A 19,933-nucleotide genomic window follows, 5' to 3' on the forward strand; every position below is an offset into this window, starting at 1 on the left:
GGCAGAGCATCCAACCAAATAACAACAGTAATCCCTGGATTTCCTGGATTAATAATGCAGTCGGGACTTTGTCCTTCCACTCTGCAACTCCTATCTTCACTTTTGTTTTTCAGATTCTCTTCTGCAGATCCCTATCTTCAGTCAACTCTGACAATGGTGCTGCCAAGTCCCTCTTTCCTTTGGAAAATTCCTCCCAAGATCACCTCCCTACCTGCTTTTTTCTCCACTTAGCCTTGTAGGAAAGAACAGGGGCACAAAACTGATAAGAATATATTTTTGTGGAAGAAACTAACAGAAATACACCCCTACTCTCCTGCAAAATTCTTCAACCATATTTTAGTGTACACACACACAAACACACATACACAAACACAGGCCTTCACTCACAAGACACCTAGTGTGAGGTTACCAGGAGGAGACTTCTGGAAGCAAGAAGAAAATGTGGGAGAGGGAGAACTGTTGATTTGCCCTTTCTACCCCTGAAAACTAAAATCAGCAATTGGAGTTAAGCAAAGGGGAGAATTAAATCAGAGAGAATTAGCTGACACGGGTTATGAGAGAAAAAAGAAAGAGGGAACAAAAATGCCAAATAATGGTGTGATCAAAAAAAGTGAAGAAAGCTCCTGATGGGAAAGAATTTTTCATAAAATACACGTGAGAGGACTTTGGAATCAGGGGACCTTTAGTAAAGGAAAGCTGAGGTCTGCATGATCTGACTTACCAAACTCTGGAGGAAATCCAAGAAGATTAGCTATTTCTCTAGGAGTGAAATACCGCAGTTTAAGCATTGACAACATTGTTATCTTTCCCTCTTGTGATAAACTGGGAAGGGATTTGTAGATATTCTCAATCTGAAAAAAAAATACCGAGATAACTAGAACAGTAATACGCAACCAAGTTTGTTAAGATTTCCTCTCTGGGACACAGTTTAAAAACAATGTACATGTAGTATCCTCAGTCACAAATCTCTGAGGCAAAATATCTCCAAGCAACTAAACCATTGGCTCAATAGCAGCAGCAAGCATAAAAGAAATATAGAGAAATATGCAAAGGAAACTCTGCCAACTAGGTCAAGTTCGTGATGCTAACGAAAAGATAATTAAAATATTTTAAAATTATTTTTATTATTTTTCATGATAGTTTTGCAGGTATAGGTAGTCCCCTCTTGTCTTCCCATTTTCCACTCCCACCATCTTGCCCATTGTATTTCAGTAAAACATCCCTTCAGTAACAGTTACAAGTTTAACATTCTTGTATTTAGGCACATTGTGTAGGTATAGACAATGATAGACAATCTAAAATGCTTACTGTTTCCAATCAATCTCACCAAGTCAAGATACTTTCCTAAAATCAGAAAACCTATTAAATTATTTCTGAAGTCCAAATATTTATTTTCCTATGAGAAGATTTCTATCATGGTCAGATGCAATAATAGTTAGGATGATGAAGCATGGTTAAAAAAAAAAAAAGATACAGTGGCCTCAGGTTAAAAGTATTAAAAAAAAATGTGATACTTATCAGATTAGTATTCATCATAACACCACAAAGAGTTTGCAACTGAAGTATTAATAAAGTTCATAATAAAGTTCATTCTTTCCTCAAAATAAAGTTTTATAGGATGTGCCACAAAATCTTAACCATTAAAAGGCCTGTGCAAAATTTTAGACAGCGTTAATTATTGTGAATTTCAATCACTACTGATAAAACAAAAAGAAATAGTGTAGGAAATTTGGAAGACAAAAACATAAAACACTCCTTGTGCATAAACTTATACACAGTAACAAGAAAAATAAAATTCATTTGACAGTACACATTACATGAATATATATGATTATCATGAATAAATAATATATGTATATATTTATTCCCAGTTGAACTTGTAAGAATATTCAACATTCTTAAATTTAGTATTCTTGAAAAGTTTTCAAATACTTTCATTTTATAACATACATACCTGCACATCCTCTGCTGTCTGTAACACAGATCCTGTCCCTTCTACGTAACTTCCATAACTGAAAAATTAACATCAAGATTATGGATCACCTAATGTATTTGCTAATGCTTAAGTATCGTGAATGAAAATTAAACAATCTACATAATTACATGCCTCCAAAATATCTTCAGTTATATCACACAACTATGCTTTGTAATTACCAAGCAAAAGACATAGAACAATTCTACCTAAATTTCTGAGAAATCAAACATGGCAGTGTTTCCAGTAGAAAATGTACCACGTATTCAAATTTTATTCCATACTGGCATCTCTGCCACAACAAACCAAAAGTTGTGTAGGTAATGATATGTTACTGCTCTTTGTGAAAAATGAATGAACCATCTCTTTTTCTCAGGAATCTAAAACCCTGCTCTCCAGCACCATGATAAACACAGTCCACAGTCCTGTTGAGTCTGGTTTTCCTCTTTTAATACTGCTCATTCTCACTTAAAACTTTCATACAACAGGCCACTAAACTTAAAAAAAAAATCATAAACAACTAAAAAATGCAAAGTATTTACAAAACTTCTCTCTAATATCATTGCCAAAAAACTCAATACATTAGCATTATTTTTCCCCTGTGGAGAAGATTGAAATATCTATTACAGAAAAAAAAGGTCACACCAGGGAGCCAGGGAGTAACTTTTCCATATTGTTTTCTTTCATATAGTACACATAAATATTTATATGTATATATTATCTACAGCAGACTTTCACAGTATAGTTTCTTGTATATCATCTTTATGATTACAGAAGAATTTCAAGGTTGTCTTTATCACAAATTTGATAAGTCTTGTTTTATGAGTTCTAAGTGGAACCTTTGGGACACCAACAGCTGAGTGAAATCTTCAACGGTAACAGAGAGCAATAACCTCTTTCCCTTGGAAGTACAGGGCAGAGTATGACAAAATAAAAAGTGCTGGTATGACTACAACAGGTCACAGTGCCTTGCTGAAACAGCTAGCACACAGGTAAAAAAGGAAGGCTTGAATTATAAAAACAAACTCCTACTTATCAAATGAGATCAAATAGCACTCACAAAGCAAAAAAACAATCTTAGGCAATATTCTTCTTATGACCTAATATTTCTCTTTTTTACAGATTAAAGCAAGTTGATGAAAAACTTTAAGCATGGAGAAGCAGTCCAAAGGAAGCCTCCAAATTTTCATCAATAGGTAACCAATAAAATAAATTATGGCATATATATATCATGTTAATAGAAAAGCCCTTTGTCTATTACAAAGCATCTCATTTATATGTGTAATGACCAAAAAACACATACAATATATATAAGTATCTTACCATTTACTGAGAGATAGAATACAATTTAAATTTAAAAATTATCCTAACATGCTCTTCATGATTAAATATTATTTCTTAAAATTAAAATTTAATTTCTTCTTATACACTGACCATGAGAGTAGACATAATTCTTTGAGGTGTGATGAGTCATAGAAAGGATGGCCCTAAAAAACCAGCAATTCATAAGCTACAAAAAACTTACTTTCATCTTGGGTATATAAATTCATATGAAGTTTATCAAATGGACTTGTATTATGAGCACCATATGGGTGACATGTTTAATGTCCATCAGAAAGAATTTTCATTCAGTTTCAGTGAGACAGAGTGGCCACGATGGACAGACAGACAGACACACACACACACACACACACACACACACACACACACACACACACACACAAATCATCCTAACAGAAACATTTTACGAAATACACATGGTTACAAGAACTAAAACAAACAGCATCTATGTGTTTAAAAAACAACAAAACAAAACAAACCACCACCTAGTTACTTTGGACATACCATGAGCCAGGTTTTTAAAAACCTACCCTTTTGTAAAGCAAGTGGACCTTCTACAAGTGGGGCTAACGATATCTAATAAAAGAGCGTATCTTAGCAATGACTTAGGAGGTAAAAAGTACTGATTCGTGTCAATGTCATCTTCAAGGAAATCTTTTAGCATTTGCACAGAGAGATCACTGTCCTGTTGACGTTTTCTGTCAATTTCTTCTGCAGTTTCAAGCTTAAAAAGAATGGTATCTTTTCCAGGACGTAGCTTGTTGCTACCAGAACAAACACTTGGTTGGATTTCCTTTTCTTCTGTTTTCTGTTTTGCATCTACTGAATATTGTTGTGGATGGTCAGATTCCATTTTGGGGAATTTCATCAGTACCTGGCATGAAGCAAATATGCAAAAACTGTCAAAGGATTTACTAAAGGAAAGGCAAATAAAATCCAGTCAACACTGCAAAAAGTCTATTCAGCCTTCAAGGATCGTCAATAAAAAATGGGTGGTGTGGAGTACTTTAAACAAGTTTTTGTAAGTTAGCAGTCTCACAGTTATTATATTCAGATTAAGGATGACTTGGTTTGGTTTCTATTTTTTAAAAATCAAAGTAATGTGAAGTGTGAATATAGACACAATATGACATTTAGAAAAGAAGCTTAGAAAACAATATTAACATTTCCAGAAACTTTGTCACATTCTGTGATTAAAAGGGAAGAATTCAAAGATACCCATGACCTAATAGAAAACCGGTAAAACATTTTTCATTGTGAAAGGTTTTTTCTATTCATGAATTTCAAAGGAAAATCTTACTTTTATGCAACATATAACTTTGAGAAAAGTTCTATTTTATAAAAGAAAAACTGCTGCAGGCATTTTAAGTGGTGAAATCTTTGCTAAATGAAAGGGGAGACACATTAGTGTTATAGGATACGCTAATGACCCAACTGCTCCCGGGTTAGTGGGATGGATCCTGAGCACTTACTTTGCAGGAAACTCAGCTATTCACCTTCATTCATGACGGAAACACACATACAGCCACACATGTAATTAGAAACATTATCTATAGCAAATGAACATTTTATTTTAGCTCATACTAATTACTGTATTTGAATCGAGCAAAATAGCATTGGCTTTAAAGAATGCAACCATGCTTGTGCTAAAATATTCAATCCATTTTTAAGGCAGTACATATTAAAATTAACCAATGGCTTTAAATGTAAAAGGAAAAGAAAAACTGAGAAATAGTTAATGGTCAGAAGAAATTTTATATAGAGGAAAATTAATATTAAAAATAGTAGTGGTGATTATTTTTAACTTTTAACTTACTTTGAAATAAATATTTTTCTCTTATTTTGTTTTCATGTTGTTTTGGTACTGACTGAAACAATGAAAGCTGCATCAGGAGAAGAAAAAGGCCTGAACATGAATGTAGGGCTGCAGACCCTGCAGGACCCGTATAAATCTGTACAAGATAGTTCTTGAAAATAAACGAACAACAGAGATGTACAAGAATAAACACTAATAACAATACCTGTCCAGGTGCCTGAAAAGATAATGGCTGTGACTGGCGTTTTGCAACAAGAAAATATCGTAGCCTGGAATTTGGAATGCCAAGCTGCAAATAAATTTTAGCAGCTAGTTAGTTTAGGAAGGCAGAGATTTGTATCTGCATACTTGGTTTGTACCTAGTTAAACTAAAACAAAAACCAACAAACAAAAAACCACCTCACACAACTATACATTTAGCTTCTGCAGAAGAAAATTTGCTATTGGTTTGGGGAAGGCTTCTTTATAGCAAATTCTAAACCTATTAAACTGTAGCTCTGTACCTTTCCCTGAATAAGGTCAAGATTGAGTCTGATGAAGCATATGACTCTGAGTCATTTTCATTTTGTATTTCCTAGGTTAAAGTAATGTGGCCATTAGTGATGACACAGTAATTATAAAGAGTGAAGTTCAAATGTAGCTATTCTTGGCTACTTATTAGCTGACTTCTTTCTGATACTTTATTTTTCATGTTAATATAATATTAACACAAACAGGTCAGATGCAATGTAGTTCATCGATACAATTTTAAGCATACGGTATTGCCTTACTCCCTGTCTCCTTCTATATTTAAGGTGGCTTCAATAAATTTCAAAAGTTAAGAGGAAATAAATACAAAATACATTTAAAGGAATCAAATACATTACCAATTTCTAGACTTTATACATGTTATTTTTAAAACAAGTTTTCTTTTAATTTCTTTTCAAAGAATTGTATGACACGATCAAAATGGTAAGAAATTAACAAGAACAACAAAAACAGTAATACTTATAAAATCAAAATTAATCAAATAACACCAAAAACAATTACTTCAATGTACAAATACAAAATGAAGACAATTTTTGCAAATTAACATTATATCATCAAAATTATTACAAAGTTAGCATATGTTCATTTTGTTTTTAGTTTTGTATTACTCTGAAGCAGTAATATGCTACAACATATCTAGGTTGAAAATATCCAATTTCACATATTTTGGAACCATCCTACCTTCATTCTCCAAAAGAAAATATATATTCCTTTTGAGTTTCAAGGCATGCAATTTTTCATAAAATACATATAAGGAAGCTACATGCACACACTACATAATTTAGAAAAAACGAATATAAGATCTTCTTGCAATATTACTCAAAAAAGAAGATTTATCTAATTGAATTGATTTAGGGAAGAAAAGCTTTAACTATATGAAAGTTTGCAACGCAGTACCTACAGAGGTTGGAGATAATAAAAATTCTTGATATTGAAAGCCACAATTTTCTATTGTCCGTATCAGTAAATCTCTGAAACGAAAAAGAAAAGTTTTCAACCTGTATTTGGAAAGGGGGTTTTATGTAAAACACTATACAGAGAAGTTCAATTAAATTGAAAAGACTTTAACTCCATTCAAGCTGCTTAAAAATATAATTACAAAGTTCAGGACTTAAGAAATAATAAAAAGATAATTATCTATCAGAAATAAATAAGGCTGCTGCTAATTTATTCTAATGGGTGTAATGTATGAATAACTCATCTACTGATGATAATTTTAATATAGGACCAGAAGTCTATCTTCAACATATCAAACCAGATAGAAATTCCGCTGTAATAGAATCAAGGATTTGGACGCCTTCCCCTAGGACTATCCCCTGAGAAACCTGGCGTAGGATTGAGTCCTACAAAAACATTCTTGCTTCAAATAGACAAGCACCAACAAAAGTGACGAAGTTGAAAATATGCTTCTCTTTTAAATGAGTACTTGTCCTGGAAAACTTCAAACATATCTGAGTATATTACACACTTCATGCGATTAGTCAACATCAACACTGATGAATGAAACACATAACACATGAAATGTCCGAATGTGTTTATTTTTCAGATCTTGATTTGATAAACATTTCCACTATGAAATATGCAAAATCTAAAATGTATCAAGAAAAATACATAAATGTTTTACCTTGTAGAAGATACTTCAAAACCTTTAACATTCTCTAAAAGAATACACTTAGGTAATTTTTGTAATCTAGAAAGACAAAAACATATGATATTCTGAGTATCTGAGTCCTCAGAAGTAAAAATCAAAGGAAATGATTACTGTGAGAAATATGAGGTAACTGTTTTCTGAATTCTTTTTACAAAGGAATTTTATATGTTGAAGCCAAGTCACAGTTCACTCACATTTTCTCATAAACAGGACATACTTGACAAAGTGGATATATGAAATGCTAACTTACACTGAAGTTTTTCAAAATCTGGGTTTTTGCACAAGGGCTCTGCAGTACATAACTCAAAAAGCTTCCACTGATATAACAATAACTAACATATCATGCTGTGGCCATTTAGGGAGTAAACCAGTGAACAGACTTCTGTGTCTCTCCCTCACTCTCTGTTACTCTGCTTTTCAAATGAATACATCTTTTATAATAAAGCAAACTATAGGAGATGTTAAGCTTTTTACCTGGGAAGAATATCTAGAATATATAAGAAGCTACTGGTCCTTGGATCAGTCATATCACCCTGCAGGCCGATTCTAAGATAAAGAAAACACAAAAATATTTTCCTTGAATCTTATATAAAGATGTCTAATCACAAAAATAGTAAAAACAGACAATTAAGATGAGTTGAGTCTCACAAAAACATGATCACTTTTGTTAAAACTAAATGCACGTACTCAATCAAAACTAAAAAGCCCTTGTGTGTCAATAAATTTTATTCTTGCAAAGTAAGTTACTTATTGACTTCCCTGAAACAAAAAAAGAACAAGTTACTAAGAAGAGCAATTACTCATTTAAAATTAACCTGTTTAAGAAACACACTCACACACAAGAAACACACAGAACACACACACACACTAACTGGCCCAGGTCACCTTTCATTGGCAACAGACAAGAGTTCAGATGAATGAGCTAGACAAGCAGGCTATCAACCTTCTGATGGTTTTCATGATGATTCATCATCAAACTAGATTAAAGTAGCAACTAAGATTCAGATAATCTTGCCCAATATAAATGGGGAAGAATGCTGTGGTACAAGCAGGAGTTACAATCTAGTTAGAATAACTAGTCTTGTAAGCAGCCAGTATTTGGGCAACCACTTAGAGCTTACAAGTGAGACTTGCAACATGATCAAGGATCAAGCAGAAAGGATGTTGCTCAGATTGGTCTTGGGGACATGAATTTAAAACTGAGTTACTTAATTACCTTCATAGTCTGAAATAAGTTACTTGACACCACATAGTTTCCTATCCTGGCAGCAGGACTAAAACTATCAGCACACAGGTAGGAGGCTGGACTTCAGCTAATTGCTCTGAATTCTTGCATACCTCTTACTTTGCCTCTTTCCTCCAACAATTGTTAAACTGATGACTATATAACAGTTATGCTGCCATCAGCAACAGGGGCCAGGAGGTGGGGCAGGAGGTGGAAGGAAGTAAGATGTAGGTGTGAAGAGCGGCAGGCACTGGCACTGTAGTAACACTTGAAAGTGTCCTGGTACTGGGCTGAATTCTCTCCTATCCTACACATTGAATTTAGCATGTCACATCATTACAAAACTTAGAAGCATCTTTATATGGAATGTCCTTTCCCCTCTTGGATGAACTCCTAAACTGTTTTCACTCACAAACATTATCTCTGAAAAAATTCCCCTCTCCCAATATGCAGCAAGCCATTTTCTCCTCTGTGATCTCCCCGTACTCTTCAGTATTCTTTATTACACAGCATATTTCATACTAAAAAATCTGACTTGTGTATCATTTCCATTAGAGTATAAGCTCCCTACAAAACAAGATCTTCTGTATCAACGATGATGTCTGGCAATATTGCAGGTACAAGAAATCTTCACAGAATCACTTTCCTAAAGAGCTGTAACAATTTAACATAAGCATATTCATTTGAATTAGAGTATTTATTACATATTATATTCCACATAAATCACATGTTAAAAAAGAAATACATGAAATGATTATAAATTCCAGTTTTAAGTGGCCCTAATTGTATAGCTTTGGGAATGTTACTTAACCTTTCTGTGCCTCAACTTTCAACTGTAAAATAATGCTAATAGCAACACCTATCATTTATGCTAAATAATGACTACCCTACATATTAACTTTAATGGTAGGGTCCCTGTGAGACACTTAAAGGACTATTACAATTATTAAAAATAATTTAAAATACTGCTATTTACAAAGTTCTAAAATGAAAACAAATTAGTCATTTCATTTAAGATGTAATTCCCTGAGACATAGTCTCAAAAATACTATATAATGTCTAAATAAAGAAACTGCAATATGGCTATCCAGGAATTCAGAATTACTAAATGTATTTATAAATTTTTTAATGTAAAATGCACAAATGTATGCTTAAATCACTTTTAAATTTTATAGTTAAATAATTTAGGACTTGAATACTAATTATGGAAATCCATTTTGCTTACTCAGAATTAGAAGTTATTCCTGAATGTTCATTATTTCAAATAAATTAAGGTAATAATTATCAGAAATAAATCTACTATCATATGCAGGTATAGAAGAAATGCATTAGTCTTCCAAAGCTAGTTCAGTAAATAACTTTTCTAGCAGTAGCTGCTACCAACTGAATAATAAATGCTGAATTATAAACATGAGTAGATGAAAGGAATTATTTGTGAAAATTTTCAAACTAACAAAAATAAACCTGAAGAAACTTCATCAGTACTCTTTCTCAACAGAAAATTATCAATCATACATACCTTGTGAATGGCTGACATGGAGGGCTCATTAAAATCATATCGAAAGATAACCTGTCAAATTCTTCTAGTGTAATACCCTTTGGAATAAACATGTGGGAGAAAAAGGAATATAAAAACATGAAAAGAATGAGGAAGAAGGAAAAACAGTAATTAAAACTAAATACAACAGAAATTCTAACAGTTTACATAACACAATACTTTTCAAGTCAACTCCCGCTAAGACAAACTTCCAGAAACAATCCTGGAAAGGAAGCAGGGCAGTAAACTAAGCCTATGAGACATTCAGTGACTTCCTCCAAGGAGCCGGAGCCAGCAGAGCCGAGCTGCAACTGCAGCTTCCTGGATCCTAAACACTTTTTGCTCTGTGATGCCTCAAGTTAACAATACTCTTTTTAGAGACAGTTTCATGGAGAATTTTATAACTAATGTTTTGTGGCACACAGTCTAGGAAAATTTTAACTACCTATCAATAATATTTAATTGGCAGGCATAACACATTGACCAACACTATCCTTTTTAAGCATGTCTCTGTCTCAATTATGGCATTGGTTTTTTTTTGTTTGTTTGTTTGTTTGTTTCACAGCTAAATCATACCACAGCTTTCCATCCTCTTTCTTTTCCCTTTTGTTTGTTATTTCTACTAGGAAAGGAAATACAATTTTAGAAGTGGAACATTTCGATTGGTCCTGCTGGAGTCGCCTTGATCTGCTTGTCCACAGGAGCAGCGTGAGGCCTCAGGGCCCTGCTCGGGCTCCTTTTGTCCCCATCCAGTTGGCAGCCGAAGAGGTGACTCCAGACTGGGCCCGCTGGAGTCACCTTGATCCCGCTTGCTCTGCAAAGCCCTTGGGCTGCCAAGTGGTGACACACTTTAGGGACTTGGGTGTGTGGGCTTACATGGGGATACGGGGTATGGCACAAGTGAGGCCGAGCAGGGACCTCAGGGTTCATGTCCAGGAGAGGAATGACTACTGAGCGACACCAATGGACAAGGCCACTGTACTTTCAGGTAAGTGAGGTTGCTGAAACCGAGTGGCTTGGAGGAAAGAACAGCAAGACCTTTAAAGGTCAGTCTGAAGCACCAGCACTCATGGAAGACCTGAGCTGTGGTAGTTAGAATCAACCATCATTAAGCACCACTCACTGGCACACACTAAAACTAAGGCTGGAGCCTCCCTGACAGGAAAGATCACAGTAACTCTCGGGAAGAGCTGGATCAGGGAAAGGGTGAAGTTAGGATGGGACATGATAATCACTAGCATGTGACAGAATCAGGTCTTGTGGCAGAATCTGTGGGGGATATGTGGGCTCACGTGTGTGGAATTGCTATCTAAGCTGTTATGCCCAAGAACTGTGAATAGGAACAGGCTTGGCTGGGAACATCCTAGATGGGTTGAGAATTTGCATTGCTGAGCATGAGAGCCAGACTGAGAGCATCAGGCTGGGCTGGACATGGCTACAGCCTCCCTTACATGGGTGTGTACTGCGTCTGGGGTATGCCAGGCTGGGCTGGACTCCAGCACCCACTGGTACTTGTGAACACCAGGTTGGGTATAGAACAGTCTGGGTTAGGTCTTGACTCCTGCTGAAGCACAAAAGCTGTGTCTAGGTATGGACCAAGTATGGCTGGGTTATACACCCAACAGTAAGAACCAGAATGGGTATGGCCAATTGAGCAAGGCCACTGTTTCTGCCAGGACAAGAGGTAGACAAAGTTAACCTGGGCAAAGGACCCACTGGTGTATGCAAGACTTGCCACTGGGAGGAGACCTGATAGAGGAGCTTGGGAAACTCCTTCACAGGGACGCAGTCACTGCAGGTGAGCACAAGACCCAAGGCAAGGAGCAGTCTAGACCATACCAGGTTACAGAACCTGCCAGCATACATGTGTGTCAGGTCTGGCGACAGACCACACTAGATCAGTTCATAACATTCACTGACATATCTCAGAACCAGGACAGGATTTAGGAGTAGCCAGGTCAGGCCGCAATACCAGTTCACCCGGGGGCCGGGACAAGGTTCTGGCTGTTCTGGGCTAGGCTGTAGTACACACCAGTAGGAGCTGGACTGAGCCAGGCTGCGCAATGTGATAGTGGGTGCTGAGGTGAGGTGAGCTATGCCAGCCTGGGGTCAGTGGGTGACAGGTTCGTTAGTCCCAGGGGTGGGAGAATTGGTGGGGCTCAGGTTGCCTGGTCCAGGTCCTAGGGCCTACCTATGAGGTGGGCACCAGGTTCATGAGCTCCAGGGTGGGGGATCTGATGGGACTTGGGTTACCTGACCCAGATACTGGTGCCCAGGAGTTGGGGCCTGTAAGGTAGGTGCCAGGTTTGTGAGCCTCTGGAGTGGCAGATCTAGCCAGGCTGAGGTCATCTGGCCCAGGTTCTGGGTCCCACCTGTGAGGTTGGTGCCAGTTTCACCAACCCCAGGGGAAGGAGATCTGGTGGGGATCCAGCTGCCTGGCCTGGGTTCTAGGACCCACCTATGTGATGGGTGCCGGGTTCATGAGCCCTGCAGCTGAGGGATCTAGCAGGGCTTGGATCACCTTGCCCTGGCTTCTTGGCCTGCCTGACTCCTCATAACAAATTACTACAGTAATAAAAAAAAAAAATAATATGGTCTAAAAAAAGGTTAAAACAACCAATCAATAAAAAGAGCCCCAGAAAGAAGACAAACGACAAATTGGCAGGTCAAGATTTAAGGCAGTCATTTAAAATATCATAAATATGTTCCAAAATCTAAAGAAAAACTATAAAAACAAAAATTGAAACTATAAAAAAAAATTGATGAGACAGTTAAGAAATAAACCCATACATATGAGTATATGATCTACATTTAAAAGGGAGAGTTGTCAAGGTAATTGGAGAGAAGATAAGCTTCAGGAAACAGTGGTGGGTTAAGTTTATATTCTCTTAGAAAAAATCAACTTTGACCCATATCTTACATTAAACACACACACACATACACACACACACACACACACACAACCTTTAATGGATTAAAGAACCTGTAAAATTCCTGGGAGAAAGATAGGTTAAGCAAAAATTTCTTAGGACACACACACCAAAACATATGAATGTAGAAAATGTCTACACCTTGATGGACACAATTAAAGGAAATACAGACAGACAAGGTAAAGAATTAGAGAAGATACCTGTTATACTTAGTTCTGACAAATAACTTGAATTTTAATAAACAATTTACAACTAAATAATAACAAAAACACCCAAATTTAAAAAAAAAACAAACTGGGAAAGTTTCTTGACAGAGAGGATACACAAATGGCCAATAAGCTCATGAAAAGATACTCAACACTATTAGTCATCAAGTAAATGGAAATTAAAAGCATACCTACATATTTGTTAGAATTGCTAAAATGTAAAAGACAAACAACACCAAGTATTGACAAAGATATTAAAGCTAGTTAAACTCTGACAATGGGGATACAACAAATAAAGACCTTTTTGTAAAACTGCCTGTTTAATAAAGTTTTTTTTTTAGAAATCATAATTGAGCAATTCCTCTCCTAGCTAGTATCCATAAGAAATTTTTAAAAAGATCCACACACAAAGACAAGCACTTTAATACACTAAACAAGAAACTGGGAGGCAAAGCACGACTTCATTATTTTTAAAATAGCTCATTGTACACTAGTGTTAAATATTTGAGTTCATAACAGGTAAAAGGAGTTAACTTTGAGAAGCTTGCCCAGCACTCCATACACAATAGCCAATGATCGTGTCCCCTATTTTCACCATGGGCTATATAGATGCTGTATGAGTATTAATTACAAGTAAAGAATTAAATAAAGTTTAATATTACCACAGAACTAAGCATTCAAAAGTCAATCAAATTCTTGAACCTCATTTGATTCACTCAGACACCAAAATACTAACCTCTCATCTCTCTTTTCAGCTTGAAAATTTTTTATGTAACATGTTTTCATGTGATAAATATAAAATCTTAATTATTTTGCCTAAACTTCCCTTACATATGACTTATCTTCCAATGAAGCTATAGAAATTACCCATGTTTTTCAATTATATTTTCCTATATACATATTAAAATAATACTCACTTCAATTGTCTTAGCTAGTAACTGGGTATGAGGAAAATTATACTTGTATACTTCATTAGCAACCGTATTCACATCAACTGCAGCCACAACTTGCGCAGGAATACAGCTTTCTGTAATGATAAATGGAATGTCTTAAAAAGAAATCCTTAACATCAGCGTGCTACAGACAGAAGTCAAAATAACAACATTTGTAATATACTTACATACTTTACCATGTTCTGTTGTTATCATAAAGCTGCTTCACAATACCAGCGAAAATGCTTTCAGGTTTTTTGTTGTATTTGTTTTGTTATATTTGCTGTTTGTTTATTTTTAATAAACGATATAATGCACCTACCACAGAATTCACCCATTTAAAATTTAGAAAAGCTTTTAAATTATGTGAACAATTGATTAGTGTCCAAATGTACAAGTTCACAAACCAAAATGTTTACATTTTGTCAAGATCAGAGAACAAGAGAAGAATAAGGAAAATAATTACACTGCCTTTAATCCTTTTTGTCTCACTATTAGAGAAAAAAAGTATTTTCAAAGTTGTTTCAGATCCAGAAAATTTCAACATTTACTGAACTCTAAAATTATAGCTGCTGCTATATTTTTAAATTATCAATCCATTCCTCAAAGTCAATTCTATGTATGCTCCAAGCCAATAAGGAGAAAATATAAAGAATTTTTAAGATGAGGGCCTGGTGCAACGGCTCAGTGGCTAAATCCTCATGGGGATCCCACACAGGCAAGTTCATACCCTGGCTGTTCCATTTCCCATCCAGCTCCACTTGAGTTTAAAGTCAATAACCAGTTAATTGTCATGGTATAAATTAGATATAAGGTTATAAATTACCTCTTTGCCAAGGCCATCAGAAAAATCTTAAAACACATATCAAGGTTTCTAAACAATCAAATGTTAGTATATAAAGATTATTTTGTAACATCACATAATAGTTACAATTCAGGAAAAGAACCAAATGAGTACTTAATGTAAAAGAGCTAAAAATTAAATACAAACCCTTGTATTATTTTACTATTTTGTTAATTAAGATATGTTGAAAGCAAAATGATGCAGCCTGTTTGGTTTTAACTACACATCCCAATAAACTGCAATTTTCTATAGTTGGTCCCTATAACTTTTATCTTTTTAAGGCTGATTTAAAACCAACAGTAACATTCTTAATCTATACCATAATCAATAATTTTATGTGCTTCTATCATGTTCCTGGTAGCCATAAAAAAGTGACAAAAAGCCACTTCCAAATGAGTTTTTATACTGATCCAAAAAAAAAAAAAAACGGTAGGGTAAATATTTTTTTTTTCTGGAAACCACAGATTTTTAAAACCATGCAGTAAGCAAATGCACTGTTTGTAAGAACTCATGCACAGATTTTGTTTTTAAAGATTTATTTATTTTTATTGCAAAGACAGATATACAAAGAGGAGGAGAGACAGAGAGGAAGACCTTCTGTCCGATGACTCACTCCCCAAGTGGCCTCAGCAGCTGGAACTGAGCCCATCCAAAGCCAGGAGCCTCCTCCAGGTCTCCCAAGCAGAAGCAGGGTCCCAAGGCTTTGGGCCATTCTCAACTGCCTTCACAGGCCACAAGCAGAGAGCTGGATGGGAAGTGGAACCGCTGGGAGTAGATCGGCACCCGTATGGGATCCTGGCGCGTTCAAGGCAAGGACTTGAACTGCTACGCTATCACACTGGACCCATAGATTTTAAACTATTAAAAAATTACGATCTACTGCATGATCTAAAAAGTTATTTTCATTAAGAGAAATGAATATATGGGTTAAGTGTTACGTATCTGAAGTGCTTGGGATCGGAACTGCTTTTTTAGATTTTTATATTTTTGCGAGATATGAGTACATAATAACATCATAGGATCGAATCCGATCTAAATATAGTGGTTACTGGTTTCCTATATACCTTCTGATTGCAAAGAGCCACATGAGGCCTGATGAAAAATTTTCCATTCATATCACACCAAAAACTTTTAGATTTTACTACATTTTGGATTTGGGATTAGGAATAATGAGCCTGTACAAAGATATTACTAACACCAATTTAACTTGCCTTTTCAAAACAGAATTATTTAGGGTAGTAGGCATGTTTGTAAAGAAAGAGTTAAACTTACAAATAAAAAGTTTAAAGATGACAGGTATCAATTCTATAAATATCTTTTAAAGATTCTGTAATTCTCTCAAACTTGAAATACTTTTTAATTATTTAAATATTTTAACTATTTTTGTTTATTTGAACGGCATATACACAGAGAGACAGGCAGAGACCAATCCACTGGTTCATTCCCCAAATGCACACAGCAGGATGAAACCAGGAGCCCAAAACCCAATCCAGGTCTACCACGCAGATGGCAAGAACCCAAGCTGAGCCTCCTGAGCTATCACCTGCCTCCCAGGATGTGCCTTAGCAGAAAGCTGTACCAGAAGGGAAGAGGCGAGGGAACGTCAAGGAGTATCTTAACCTCTGCACTAAACACCCACACCAACAAGCTGCCTTGATATTTCCTGATAAACATTAATCTTCCATCTCAAAGAAATCACAATTGTAACAATTTGAAATATGTAGCAAAAAACATCAGTGAGAACTGAGATCAACAGTACTTTACTGTGTGAGCTCTAATAGGTAAGTGATCTGAAACAAAGGATTAGGGAAATACATCAAGATCTTTAGGTGGAAGTCGAAGGATGGTATGTGCTCACAGTACTTGCCCTACTACCTTGCCTTGATTTCACTCATATTTTAGCTACTGTTCTGGAATTCATTTGTCAACAGGAAGCATGGGTTAAGAAAAAAACAAGATCCTAATTAGAGAAACATGATACAAATTATTTTAAGATGTTGTCACACTGACACTATAAGAAAAGGATATCACTCATTTCCATTTTATGATGACTGAATTTAAAATGGCAGACTTAGTTAATAACAACAGAGACATAATTGGAAATATATACATAATTACTGCTCTGAAATATCTGTCATACCAAAGTACACAAAAATCATAAATACACTCCCCATACGGTTTCTCTTTCTCTCTTTCTCTCTCTCTCTCTTTCTCTCTCTCTCTCTCACACACACACGCACACACACGAATATCAAGAGCTTTCCTTCTTTTTCTGATCACTGTTATGGTTCATGCATAGGCTGGTAGAGAGTACTAGAAACTGTAAATGTAGAATTAATCAGATCACTTTGAAGTAAAAGTTTTTTTTTTCTTTTTCTTACCATTTATTTTTTAACCTGTACCTCATAACTAACCATTTGAATTACTTCATTACCCCTCACACCTGAGACATTAATTAGGTATGTTCACACTGACATCTAGTTGTAAAATGGAAGATCAGTTGAATGTGACCTTTATTTATTTCCTTTCATTTATACCTGTTGTTTAAGCAAAGATAAAAGTATTAAAGAATTGTAATTGTAAGAATTGTAAGAATTCTGAATTTAAAATCATTGTCTTATCACTATTAGCAACACATATTTCTTGGTCTTCTCCAAGGGTCTTGCATTTCAGAAATTGCCAATGAAGTATTTGTATGAATAAAATTTAAAAATACATTGTAAAAAAGTTTATTTTTTTTAAAAAAGGATTTAAAAATTTTTTTTATCAGAAAGGGAGAATTATTGAAAGAAGGAAAGACAGAGAGAAAGATCTTTCATCCACTGCTTCATTCCCCAAATGGCCACGATGGCCAGAGCTGAGCCGATCCCAAGCCAGGAGCCAGGAGCTTTCTCCGGGTCTCCTGTGTGGGTGCATGGCCCAATGCGCTGGGCCACCCTCCACTGCTTTCCCAGGCCATAAACCAGGAGCTGGATGGAAAGCAGAACAGGCAGGACATGAACTGGCACACATGTGGGATGCCAACACTTGGAGGTGGAGGATTAGCCAGTTGAGCCAATGTGCTGCCCACCCCCCCCCCCCCAAAAAAAAAACTTTACAAGGATGCATTCAATTTCCTTACAAAGTCTCCTTAGGAATACAGCTAACAGACAGCTTGACATAGCTAGTGGATGCCATATTGGGCAGCACAGCCAGGCAATCACCAAGCTTATTATGGTCAATGGAAGTCCTGGATAGATGAATGCCTACAGAGTCAAAGTGTCATTCTGGAATGACATGCAATAGCTTTGCAGCCTTGGAAAGTTTATGTTATAGAAAGTCAAGGAATTAAATTACATAATATACTGTAGCAAACATTAGATGGTCAGTAATTATTAAAATTCTTATTCACTGCCTGTCACCCACCTGAAATTTTGTAAATTACATGGAAAAAATGATAACAGTGATTGCTATTATTATTAAAGCTAAAAATTACTAGTAAGAAAATTTTCAATTATAATTGTTCATCTGAAGGAATTTCAAAAGAAAATTAAAAAGGAAAACAACTTTAACAGATCAAGGAATCTGCACAGATGACAACCAGATAGTTTTAACCTCTACTATGAAAATCAGGCCATTTGCACCAGCCCACATGGTGGGAGGCAGGCTCATGGGGGCCAGGGAGTGTGGGTTTGTGGGGGCCTAGGGAACGGTGCTGGAGGAAGGTGTGCAAGGATCAAGGGACTCAGGCTCAGGCCCAGGCAGGCAGAGCAAGCTTGGGAACATTTCCATGTGCTTGATCCCAGGAAGAGTTGGAGAGGGAAGGGAGAGCCCTGCGATGGAGTGATAGTGGACCAGGCTTGGGGAACTTTGGGTGGGCCTGTATCTTGGATGTGTAGAGGAGTGGGCTCTGAGGCCCAGGAGCTTGGGACCCTAGTATATGGGCTGCACTCCAGGCCAGCAAACCACCCCACTGGAAGATTGAACAGAATGCTGGGATAGGGAACCCATGCACTCCCAGGTGCAAGGACTGTGTATCAATCAGCAAAAAGGGCAAGGTAATCTGTGGGAAGGAGGACTACAGAGGGAGTATGTTGCAGGTGAGGAATGACTTCTGAGGGACTTCCATCAACAAGGTCACTGTACTTGCAAGTAGGCAAGGAGGTTGAGACCAAGCAGTTTAGAGGGGTAGAAGCAGGAACTTTATGGATCAGACTGATGCACCAGCTCACACTGGAGTCCTGAGCTGTCTTAGTTACCATGGATCACCAACAATCGCCATTCACTGGTACACATTAAAGCTAGGGTTGGGGGCCTACATGGCAGGGCTAGGTCACAATACCCGCCAGTAAGAGTCAGAAGGGATGGGTGATGTTAAGCTGGACCATGACACTAACCAGCACACAAGAGAACCAGGTCTGGGGGCAGATTCTGTACAGGATATATGGGCCTACCCCTGTGGAACTGCAATTTCCACTGGTTTGCTCAAGAGCTGAGGCTAGTGACGAGCTGAGCTAGACATGACCATGGAACCCTCCAAAACTCATGAGTACTGGGCTGCAACACCTACAGGTGCACCCAAGAATGGGGGATGGGGGCCAGGCTGGGTTGCAACATGCACCAGCTCATACAAAGGCCAGGACAGGGGGAACACATTATGCAAGGGCCAAGCACCTGCTGTAATATGTGAGATCTGGGTCTGGGAGTGAGCCTGGTGGAGAAGCTTGGGAAATTTTCCCAGTGGAACAAAGCTCCTGCTGGTGAGCACCTGATTCAGAACTGGGTGTTGGCCAGGCTGGACAAGTGTTTGGGTTGGTTCTGAAGAGGCTAGATTAGGCAGGGCCAGACCAGCCTTAGCCCACAGGCATGTACACGATCTAGGTTGGATTGCAGGTCATACTGGACCAGGCTATCACACCTACCATTTTGCATGAGCCAGGGATGGGAACAGACTGGGCAGTGCTAGGCTGCA

General features: G+C 36.8%; 1 protein-coding gene across 6 annotated transcripts in view; it reads right to left on the bottom strand.

Annotated features, from left to right (window-relative positions):
- The window catches only part of TRDMT1 (tRNA aspartic acid methyltransferase 1), a 39,667-nt gene that overhangs the window by 6,521 nt on the left and 13,213 nt on the right, over positions 1-19,933 (bottom strand). For 5 of the 6 annotated variants that reach the window (XR_005882484.1, XR_005882483.1, XM_040967790.1 and 2 more), the window contains exons 2-10: positions 14,124-14,233; positions 10,053-10,129; positions 7,783-7,854; positions 7,282-7,347; positions 6,559-6,628; positions 5,335-5,418; positions 3,844-4,187; positions 1,955-2,012; positions 722-851 (exon numbers count right to left, since the gene is read on the bottom strand). Coding sequence is in view for 4 of the 6 variants with exons in the window: in XM_040967790.1 (XP_040823724.1) it covers positions 722-851; positions 1,955-2,012; positions 3,844-4,187; positions 5,335-5,418; positions 6,559-6,628; positions 7,282-7,347; positions 7,783-7,854; positions 10,053-10,129; positions 14,124-14,233 (1,011 nt within the window). In the remaining 2 variants the exon portion in view is untranslated. The remainder of the gene's footprint in view (positions 1-721; positions 852-1,954; positions 2,013-3,843; positions 4,188-5,334; positions 5,419-6,558; positions 6,629-7,281; positions 7,348-7,782; positions 7,855-10,052; positions 10,130-14,123; positions 14,234-19,933) is intronic. The other variant, XM_040967791.1, reaches the window with a different exon arrangement.

The sequence above is a fragment of the Ochotona curzoniae genome, unplaced genomic scaffold (assembly GCF_017591425.1).
Source record: "Ochotona curzoniae isolate NIBS_2020 unplaced genomic scaffold, NIBS_Ocur_1.0 scaffold_4683, whole genome shotgun sequence".
NCBI lineage: Eukaryota > Metazoa > Chordata > Mammalia > Lagomorpha > Ochotonidae > Ochotona > Ochotona curzoniae.